The 11,899-nt window shown below is 37.5% G+C and overlaps 1 protein-coding gene across 1 annotated transcript; it reads left to right on the forward strand.

Moving 5' to 3' along the window:
• The first annotated feature begins 8,980 nt into the window (after positions 1-8,980).
• On the forward strand, positions 8,981-10,830 carry LOC110776662 (protein FAR1-RELATED SEQUENCE 8-like). The gene is made up of 2 exons (XM_021981210.2): positions 8,981-9,043; positions 9,463-10,830. Exons 1-2 carry the CDS (start codon positions 8,981-8,983, stop codon positions 10,828-10,830), a joined length of 1,431 nt encoding a protein of 476 aa, XP_021836902.2.
• Positions 10,831-11,899: the final 1,069 nt, after the last annotated feature.

Genomic DNA, 11,899 nt, shown 5'->3' on the forward strand with positions numbered 1-11,899 from the left:
AAATGATGCAGCGAAATTAAATGATGCAGCGAATATTCAGTGCTAAGGAGTTCTTTGATTTTGTCAAAGATGCTTCAAATCAGGTATTGATGTACATTTCTCTATTTTCACCTATCGTGGAGTCTAGGACTTCTAACAGTGTGCGCCTCTCAATTTTGAGTTTCATAAATGTCCCAAAAGGCTGTGATTATTTTCATTCTGTGCTTATTGTGTATAAGATATTGCATTTGATGTGTTACTGTTGTTGTATTTCGAGTGATTTTTATTTCATCAAGTTGTAGTTAACAACTTAACCCTACATTTTTAAGTTGATAAATTCTTGAGGCATCGTATGTCTCTTAAATTTAGGTTTCATTGTATGTTGAGGGTAGGGAAGAGAGGATTGAGTATCGTATGGGAAAAAACTAAGCAGAACAATTAATTTTATTGGTGAATGCCGCGAGTGGCCTTGTTAGCTTAATAGGAGTTATAAACTCCTTAAATCGATATATTTCGTATAGTGCAACTCCTTTAACACCTAAGAAAACTTCAAAAATATTTTCAGCGGTAATGTGTAATGAACATGCCTAATAAAGAGATTTAGTTATTTCACCAGCGTTATGTGTGTTTAGTTTTGCAGTCGTTTAGCCGCTACATGCATAAGTCACACCTAACGACGTTTATGTTAAACTCTAATATGTAATATCATGTTTGGGGTTATCAGCTTTTCGCTGACAAGAGTCATTAACAAAGAGGAAAGTTGATTAGAAATTCTTAGCATTTCTTCTATTTCATTATTTAGCAGTATGTATTGGAAATATAAATGTTGACATTGAGGATACTCAACATTGTGTCTGTCACATTAGAAGGGATGGCTGAACTTTGAAGTTTCATCCTAGCGGTTTTAGATTTTGTTTATAGTTCTTGAATAGTGTGAATTTTTTTGGAGTACCTACTTTTCTGTGACTTTTTAACAACTTCCTAGGAAACGGAAGTTTGTTTTAGTTTAACCTCATGCCTCTCGCTTTGGGACTACTATGATGTAAAGTTAAGCAGTTGTGAACTTAAGAAGTTTGTCCGAGTCTATTAGCTTCCTCAGTTCCTCTTTGTTTATATGAGATGATGTGTTGCATTTAGAAACTTAATTAAATAAACAGGCCATGAAACTTGAAACATAATTCTTTGCGGCACAACCTCTTGCACAAAAGATCGTGGCTCCCTTGTGGAAAGAGCTTAATCCTGAAGATTGCATCTCGTGCTATTTTCAGATTTTGACTTTCTACTTGCACAGTTGTTGATTTGTCTGCAATATTAGCTGAAATTGCAATTGTAACAGCTCTACAAAGCCTTATATATATATATCAGGTGATTGAGTACCACCGTAGTGACATGTTTCTTGCTTCATCATTGATCAACTAAGTAATCATGGATCTTTTTTTGCAGAGTCGTATGTTGGCGCAAAGTGGAGCGAGGAACTATCACGACTGTTCTTTCTCCTGTTAGGCCGGTCGTTTTTAATTTTCCTAAACTTAGCCATGTAAATTTTTTATGCTTAGCCATGAATTCTATATATGTAAACTATATCAAGTAATTAGTCATGTTTCTTATCATCTTCGGAGTACTATATTCATGTTTTCAACTTTTTCTATAGAGTAATTAGGCTTGTGATTTGTATAGTGTTCTGGAAGATAGTGTTTTATACCTTGGGGGAACGTGCGCGCACGTTCCAACAACTAGTTATTTAAAAAGAGAGGAGTACTACTGTACTATTCAACTGCTAAAGTTAGAGGAAGTCTTTATGTATACTGAAGGAAATAATGCCCTTGGTCCAAGTATGCATTTAATGTTAAGTCTAATAAATGCGGTTCAGTATTAATTAACAAGTTAATAATTCAGTGAGATCAAGTGAGCTGAATGCCTAGCTAGAGGCCGCTTCAGTTCAAGTGGACTTAATGATATTAATCCACAGCTTACTCTTGACTGAACCCGTAGGGTCACACAAATAGTACGTAAATGGATCAAGTATTTAATAGCATTAAATACTCCATCTATGGATATTCGGAATCGACGGATCTTGGTTTCAGTGGGAGCTGAGATCGTCAAAGGCAAGAAATGAATACTCCGGAAACGATGATATTGCCGGAAACGGAAATATGGATCGTATCGGAAATATAAATATTATCCAAGTAGTAGATGTTGCCGGAAACGGAAACATGGTACGTATCGGAAAATATTATCGGAAATGGAAATATTGCCGGAATTTGAAATATTACCGGAAACGGAAATATTGTCGGAATCGGAAATATTATCGGAATCGGAAAATAATTCCGGAACCGGAAATATTAAATATATGTTCGAAACGGAAATTAATTCCGGAATCGGAAATGTTAAATATTGTTCGTATCGGAAATGAATTCCGGAATCGGGAATTTAATCGGAAGCGCATCGTACGAATTAGCATCGGACGAGACTTGCTAGACGAAGGCCCAACACGAAGCCAGACCCGCGTCCAGCAAGCCCAAGCGCCCAACACACACGCTGCCAAAGCCTCGCCAGGCCCAGCGCAAGGCCAGGCCCAGCTAGGCATAGCGCACGAGCTCGTGGGCTGCGAGCTACGCATGCTCGTGTGGGCGGCAAGGCCTGCGCGGGTCTTGTGGTAGGCTCGTGGTCGTACGACGTTTGTGTTCGAGACGAATCCTAAAACTATTAGAATTCGTTCTATGATTAAATCCTAATCCTAATAGATAGAATCAGTTTAATAGAGTTCTAATAGAATTCTAACTAAACTCATTAGTATCCTAATAGGATTCTAAATCCCTTTCCATGACTCTATAAATATGTGCCTAGGTTCACAATTTTATGGACGAGATTTTTCAAGTAGTTAAAGGTAAGATTTTCAAGCAAAAATCAGCCAAACACTTGCCCCTACATTAGCCGAAAATTCTAAGTATCTTAAGGGCGATTCTAGTTGGTCAAGCTTAAGGAGGATCCGGACGTGCTGTGGACTATCTACGGAGGGACGACACTTGGAGTCCTAAAGACTTGTTCTTGTTCGGTTCGGGCGCAGCTAAGGAAGGCACGCTACAAAGTGTATGCATCTAAATTATGCTATATGATTATGTGTAAATAATATGTTTCCTGGCACTAAGGTTTTCCGCATGATTTATGTTTTTCATATGTATCATAACCTAACAGTGGTATCACGAGCCCCTTATTAATTGCATGATCTATAATTGCTTAAACATGGTTAAATTTTACAAATTTGCAAAGAATTAAAAAGGGGTGATTAATTTTCGTAATTGTTAATTAATTGCAAATTGCGTTTATTTAATTATATGTACGCAGTTTTTCGGAAGTTTCTTCGTTACTCATCCAAATTGAGTGATTTTTGTGTCAATTTCGCATGTAAAAGGCATTCTAAAATTTTGACAAAAATACTAATTTTCGGCCGAACCCAGAATTCCCAAATTCGAAGCCTAACTATGACTGTTCGGAGGTTTTAGTTTTTCGAACGCAAAAGTTTTTAAATTTAAGATGTTAAATTGAATATTTGCGATTCTTGTTGTTAAATCTTGAATTTTTTATTGACCTACTGTATATATTTAACAATTTTGAATGCCTAAGCTTGTTAATTATACAACCTAATTTGTAATTGTAATTAATTTTTTGAAATTCGAATAATTTAGAATTTGATTTGATTTTCATAATTAATTGACAATTTAATTAGGTATCCATGATTAAAAACCACCATAAAAATTGTCAATTTGTGATAAATTTTAAATTTTTATGACCTAGATTTGAATCCATGTTAATCGGAAATTAATTGATTAATAAATTTTTGATTTTTCGCCCTAAAATTATGAAATTAATATGATTTATTAATTTGTCGTTAATTTTAAATTAAAAATTTTAAATTTTTATGAAAATCGCTCATGAATGTTGCACGCACAAAGCAATGGTCGCTACGTGTTACCCTTAAGGGGTGTTGTATAGTGCGGGCACGCGACGACGAGCAAGGGAGCTCGTCGTCCGTGCGGTACGAATGCAGCGAGCAACATAGCTTGGTGCGCGCGCGAGGCAAAGGTGCTGGCCGTGTGTGCTATGCGATGGCCGATGAGCGATGGGCGATGGACAAGGCACTGCGAGCAGTCGCGTGTGGGCAGCAAGCGAGCTGCGCCACAACGCGCACTACCCCACGCCAGCGAGCGCTGGCTCGCGCAGCGAGCAATGGCTCGAGTGCAGCAAGCGATGCCTCGCGAGGGAGAGCTGCTGCGATGCGATGCGGACGAGCAGGCTGCGCGCAAGCGTGGCTTGGCTTGCTGCCTTTGCGCGTGGCTGCGGCTACTCGTGCTTTGTGCAACGGCAGTCGAGGGGCGATGCGGCCTCGTGGCTCGATGGGGCTTGGGCGCAAGCCCAAGTGCCTCGTCTTGCGACGATTGACACGTTTTGTTTTTTAATTTTGAATTTTCAGTTCGGAAATAATTTTAATTAATTTTGAAATTAATAATTTAAATTGTTTTCTCGGGATTTATTTTGATTATTATAATTATTATAAATTTTAATTTATACTAATTATTTTACTAAAATTAAACCTTGAATTAATTTAAATTCATTTAATTCAACAGAAAATAAGTTAAATATATGGATTCGATTATAATTTTATATGAGCTTAAATTTTAATTAAACTTGTATGTTTCCGGTTAGACTAGAAATACATTTTTATGTTTAAAATTAGTAAAGCATATAAAGTTATTGGTTTAAGTGGGAGCATTTTTAGTCATAAACTCTTGATTAGGTCTACAAATCCTTTAAGGTTAAACAACTTGATTAGAATTAACAAGGACCGAATAATTGGTAGATTATTGGTGCCCTTGATTAATTGCTGCAAATATTTATGTGATGTATAACAATGTGTTTTACTAACCAGCTATGTGGGCCATTCATGATAATGAATGGGTGAATGGTATATATTGTATATGTACTATTTTGCAGGGTATGAAGTGACTAGTATGGCCCAAATAGGATAGAAAATATGGTCTGCGTACCATCAAATAGTTGTAATTAGTTTAATTATAGCTTATCCTATTTGAAGAAAATGTACATGATTCTTATAGATATATAAGAAGTTTAGTGGGAGTACATAAAAACTTAATTGGTCCTATGTGTATCACACACATATCTCTCTATTGTGAAATAACATTCAAATGCTAATAACTTAGGTTTGAAATTATTCATCAATGATGGACCAAGGCGAAACGTAGTACATACTGGGTATTAAGATCTATTTACAAAGATCTTATGATATTGTTTTGGATTAAGTAATGGCATTTACTAAATCAAACACGAAAGACTCCATTGGAGATATTCGATCCATATGAATAAATCTAAGTAATGAATGTTTGAACTATGTATAAGCATTTACTAAGTTAAACATCAAAGGATCTAAGTGAGATTCTTAACCTATATTATATGTCAAAGAATTTAGCTGAATTTAGTATCTACTGAAACTAGAATGAGCTAAAGTTACATGAATAGAATTCAATTGGGAATTATTCTGCAAAAGAATTCATCATGTATGATATAATATGAGGATCGCCAAAAACGTATCGTATGACTTTAGGCATGACGAACATATACCAATCTCTATTGATCTAAGTGAAGATCAACTAGATTGAGATCAAGAATATTTATGGTACTTGAAAAAGTACATAGGAATAGTTCTTGATTCAAGGAAATAAAGATGTGATAAATATTGATGCTACACGCATAAACACTGGCAAAGGATCAAGCATGATCCCTTTGGAGTTAACCATTGGCAAGGACGAGCTATAGAGCATCGTGTTTTGAAATGGCAACATGGATTGGAGACCATGAGTTGTTGCGTGGGAAATTAAATATTAATTTCTATTTTCTAAGAAACAGCTGGAAAGTCTTCCATATATCTATGAACTGCTTGGATAGGTAAATCCAAACAAAGCATCACTAGCAACCTATACAATTGAAGTAAAAGTACTTATTGCCTAAGAAGCAATAAAACAGAGTTGTTTATATTAATGAGTTCTTCATTGAACTTGGGAAGATCACATGTCTGTTGACTTAATGGTTCTTCATTGCAAAATGCGTAGAACCACCAATGTAGCAAGAAAGACTAGATCACAAAATAAACATATACTCAAAAGATCTTATCATCATATCTCGAAGAACATTCGATGAAAAGGATATTAAGATTGGTAAAGCATGATAACTAAACCTATGCAACAAGTGAGAAGCAACACTCACGTTGTAGCACTGGAAATCAAGCATAGCTTTGAATTCCATGAACTGTTTTAAAGATGGGTTTGAGGCCCATGGTTGTAAAACATTGGGGTTGAACATTTATCATATATGAAATGTATTTTCATATTCCATTTAATCTTGGTTTAGTATTCAATGATGAGTCCCTTCAAATTTGACGATATATTCAAGATAGACTGTCAGGACCAGTCCTGTGACTAAGAAATGTCTATCAAGTGAACTTGAATGTCAAAAGTTGAAAAAGGTCCCTGGTCAGAGTTTTCTATAAAGATGGACGCATAGAAAACGTTAGACGACTAGAATGCAAGATGACTAGTAGTTCTGTTTCTTGAACTATGTGGACATGACAATGTCGTAATCATTTGCATAGATACTTACTTTGGGAAGACTAGTATCGGACAGACCTATGAAACTTTACTGTAAGAGATGAAAATCTGTCATAAGTAAATTTCATTAAAAATTATCAGACACTAATCCTCAATACCTGAGTGATTTGAGATTACTTGTTTGAGAACTGCTTACCTTGACGTTGTCAATCGTCGCACCGTAAAAGGAGGCTATAAAGGCAACGCTCAGGTAATCACCTATTAAACGAAGTCTAATCTCAAGATCGCAAGATTGGGATTGTCCTCTCATAAATCGGGATGAGATGCTGAAAAGTTGTACAAGGCCACTCGGAGAGCTAGAAACTGTAAAATGCATGGCCGTGCTCAGATGAATCATAGGCTATGATTATCTGTTTATTTGATCAGTTGAACTATGAAACCGGGAAACACCTCTGGACATAATAAGGATGACAACTCTTACCTTATGTTCAAGAGCAAGCATGGAGCGACAAAGGAATTAGGAAATGCACACTTGTCCCTAAGGAAAAGTGGGAGACTGAAGGAAATAATGCCCTTGGTCCAAGTATGCATTTATTGTTAAGTCTAACAAATGCGGTTCAGTATTAATTAACAAGTTAATAATTCAGTGAGATCAAGTGAGCTGAATGCCTAGCTAGAGGCCGCTTTAGTTCAAGTGGAGTTAATGATATTAATCGACAGCTTACTCTTGACTTAACCCGTAGGGTCACACAAATAGTACGTAAACGGATCAAGTATTTAATGGCATTAAATACTCCATCTATGGATATTCGGAATCGACGGATCTTGGTTTCAGTGGGAGCTGAGATTGTCAAAGGCAAGAAATGAATACTCCGGAAACGATGATATTGCCGGAAACGGAAATATGGATCCTATCGAAAATATAAATATTATCCAAGTCGTAGATGTTGCCGGAAACGGAAACATGGTACGTATCGGAAAATATTATCGGAAATGGAAATATTTCCGTAATTTGAAATATTGCCGGAATCAGAAATATTATCGGAATCGGAAAATAATTCCGGAAACGGAAATATTAAATATATGTTCGAAACGGAAATTTATTTCGGAATCGGAAATGTTACATATTGTTCGTATCGGAAATGAATTCCGGAATCGGGAATTTAATCGGAAGCGCATCGTACGAATTAGAATCGGACGAGACTTGCTAGACGAAAGCCCAGCACGAAGCAAGACCCCCGTCCAGCAAGCCCAAGCGCCCAACACACACGCTGCCAAAGCCTCGCCAGGCCCAGCGCAAGGCCAGGCCCAGCAAGGCATGGCGCGCGCGCTCGTGGGCTGCGAGCTACGCATGCTCGTGTGGGCGGCAAGGCCTGCGCGGGTCGTGTGGTAGGCTCGTGGTCGTACGACGTTTGTGTTCGAGACGAATCCTTAAACTATTAGAATTCGTTCTATGATTAAATCCTAATCCTAATAGATAGAATCAGTTTAATAGAGTTCTAATAGAATTCTAACTAAACTAATTAGTATCCTAATAGGATTCTAAATCCCTTTCCATGACTCTATAAATATGTGCCTAGGTTCACAATTTTATGGACAAGATTTTTCAAGTATTCAAAGGTAAGATTTTCAAGCAAAAATCAGCCAAACACTTGCCCTACATTAGCCGAAAATTCTAAGTATCTTAAGGGCAATTCTAGTTGGTCAAGCTTAAGGCGGATCCGGACGTGCTGTGGACTATCTACGGAGGGACGACACTTGGAGTCCTAAAGACTTGTTCTTGTTCGGTTCAGGCGCAGCTAGGGAAGGCACGCTACAAAGTGTATGCATCTAAATTATGCTATATGATTATATGTAAATAATATGTTTCCTGGCATTAAGGTTTTCCGCATGATTTATGTTTTTCATATGTATCATAACCTAACATATACTAGGTATACCATTTAAATGGTATACTAGCAATAGAATAATAGTAATATCAGAAGTGGGGTCATTATAGTTAGAAAAGAAAAAGGAAATAGGGGATAAATGTTCGCGCCAAGTAATTTAGGTGAAATCGTAGAGAGAGAGTGAAAATTTCACCAATTGCGCCAATGTCATTGATGAAAATGTAGGCGGCAAAAATGGTGAAATAATTTGTATACTCAATTGTGTAGTTTTTTTTCCTACTTTGTTTAATTTCGTCCCCCCTATTTCCACCTTAGTAATTTTCAGATTTGGTTCTGCTTCATAAATGTTTGAAATCCGTATTCATGAACAATTCATCCACGTATGATTGTCGCCATCGAATGTGGAATCTGGGCTCACCTCGTATATGGTGTTTATCATGAATTAAGTGTGGATAAGTAGGCGATTGGGCAATTAATTGGTAGGCGGCGGTAATGAGAACTTCTAAGGAGGGTGAAGTGGTGGTCGGAAGCAAAAGGAGGTTGCAATTAGACCAGGTATGTTTCCAAGTTTTCGTAATTAGTTGTAATTAATAACCAATGATTTCATTAACTAATACAATTAATGCTTTCAATTATTAATGTAAATAAAATATTTCAAATAGTTATTTCAATTAGTTCATTCAATTCAGTGAGTAATCTTGAAATTAGGGTTTAAATTTGATTATTATCCATAATGTAAATGTTTTCCATTATGGAATTGAAAATGTTTGGGTCCAAAAATTAGGGTTTCAACGATGATTGGAATTAAAAAATTAAAAAATTGATTATTGTTATTTTGTGAAAATAGGAAAAACATTTTGTTAAAAGAGGAAAAGGCAATGGGGAACACGAACTGATTTATAAACAATTTTAAGGTTTGGTATCGGAAGCCTGTACCATACTCCAAATTAAACACAATAAATTTCATTCTGTAGGTTCTTGAAATGGATGGGGAGGAAGAGTTGTTGGATGAAGAAGGGGAATATTGTAGTGATGATGGGTTTGACGAAGATGATGGGATAGGTGATGCTCTAGAGTCTGAAGATGGGGAAGTTGGGGACGTAGAAGTTGGTGAAGAACGTTGGGAAGATGACGAGTATGATGTTGTGGATGATTATGATGAAGCATTAGATGCCGGAGATGAATTAGATGACAAATTGTGTATTGAAAATGATGATGACCTGAATGAGGATAATTATGAAGATGACACGAATGAGGATAATTATGATGATGCCGGAGAAATCGGAGTAGTGCGAAAAACTACTTGTATGGAGGATGAAGACATTGGCCCTGGTGATGGAGATGGTGTTTCAACCAATAACTCAGATATGTATACAACTCCTACGAAGCGGACCAAAGGTCCCGTTGTACCGACCCCTGCTGTTGGAATGACATTTGCCAATTTAGAAACATTGAATAACTATTATCGATCCTATGGGGAGGAACAAGGTTTTGGTGCAGTGTGTATGCGAGGGAATAAGAGCGGGGGGAAAGATAGTGAAACGGGGAAATCGAATTCCCTGAGGACCTATGTATGGAGGTGTGAGTGTCATGGAAGGCCTAAATACCGGCGGATGGTGAATGGCAGGGTAGTTACCTGTGTAGAGGAACCAATTCTTAAGAGGAAGACGAAGAAGTGTAGTTGCCCTGTTATGCTATATGGTGCTCTGACCAAAGAGAACTTATGGGTTGTGAAGAGTGTTGTTACTGAACATTTGATCCACATTCCCACTCCTAGCAAGTCTAACCATATATCCATGTTCCGGGTCAGGAAAATAACTCAGACAATCCTGAAACAGATTGAAAATGATCACGATTCAGGGGCACCCGTGGCACAGATTTTCAATAACTTAGCGGGCAGAAGGAATGGTGTAGAGAATATTGGTTTTACGAAGACAGACATTCATAATATTTTGAATAGGAGGATGCGATTGAGGCTACGAGATGGGGATGCTCTTGCAATGATAAATTATTTAGATAAAATGACAAAGGATAATCAAAAAAATTTCCATCTCCACCGGCTTGATAAAACAGGGAAGTTGCAGGATGTAATGTGGGTTGATGCTCGTAGCAGAGCTGCGTATCAGTATTTTGGGGATGTTGTTTGTTTTGACTCCACGTACTTGACAAATAAGTATGAGTTGCCATTTTCGAACTTTGTTGGGGTGAATCACCATGGGCAAACTATTTTGCTTGGTTGTGCATTAGTGTCCCATGAAACTGCGGAAACGTTCATTTGGCTCTTTAGGGCATGGTTGTCTTGTATGGGGGGTAAAGCTCCCGCTGCAATGATGATCGACTAGGATGCGGCTATGAGGAAGGCAATTAGAATAGCAATGCCAATGCCTAAAACCAGACATCGTTGGTGTATGTGGCATATTATGAAGAAGTTCAGCCGAAAATTGGGTTCGATGACTGATTTTCCCCAAATAAAAATAGCCCTACAGAATGTCATATACAACAGTTTGACCCCTGTTGAATTCGAAGAAGGTTGGGCTAGTGGTGGAAACTTTCAAGCTGAAGGAGGCTAAGCAATGCTACAAGTGGCTAGAAGGTATTGATCATGGTTTGGTACTACTATTTATTATAATCGTGATATGGTACAGTATACATTGTACCAAACTGCGTTTAGATTTTTGATTGGTACACGTTTAAAATGTAAACAACAATTAATATTTGATTTACATGTGCAATGCGGTTGTTATTTCATATATGGCAGTGTCTTTGGTGAAAATGTTTTCCATGTTCAATTCCGTTGTTGTTAATTGCAACCTAATGGTACATGGTCATGTTCTCATTTACCTAATGACCTTTTTTTTAATGTATAAGGGTTGTATAAACAACGACAAATGTGGATACCTGCGTATGTGAAGCATATTTTTTGGGCGGGGATGCAGACGACTCAGAGGGTTGAGAGTATAAACAGTTTTTTCGACGGCTACTTGAAGAAGAATACGAGATTATATCAGTTTGCTCCTAGGTACTGTAAGGCCATGGAGAGTAGGGCCAATGATGAAAAAGCTGTTGATGTGAAATGTTGCCGTTTTACTCGCTCTTTGGTTGGAGAGTTTGCTGTGGAGAGGAAGTTCCAGAAACTATATACGGATGCAAAGTTCGTTGAAGTCCAGATCCAATGTATGCGGGTATGTTACATAACACCTATTACTTCGAAAGTAGTTTCTGATCTGGAGGTTGAGCATACGGTGTCCAACAAAGTATGGGTATGGTCCAAGTTCCTGAAAAAGGAACTATCCTTGGCAGGCCGGAAGCGTGTATACGTCGTGTTGTTCAACTAGGACACCTCATTTGCAAAGTGTGAGTGCAAACATTTTGAGTGCCACGACATTATGTGTAGGCCCATCATTAAGGTGT

This window comes from Spinacia oleracea, chromosome 3, assembly GCF_020520425.1.
Source record: "Spinacia oleracea cultivar Varoflay chromosome 3, BTI_SOV_V1, whole genome shotgun sequence".
Lineage (NCBI taxonomy): Eukaryota > Viridiplantae > Streptophyta > Magnoliopsida > Caryophyllales > Amaranthaceae > Spinacia > Spinacia oleracea.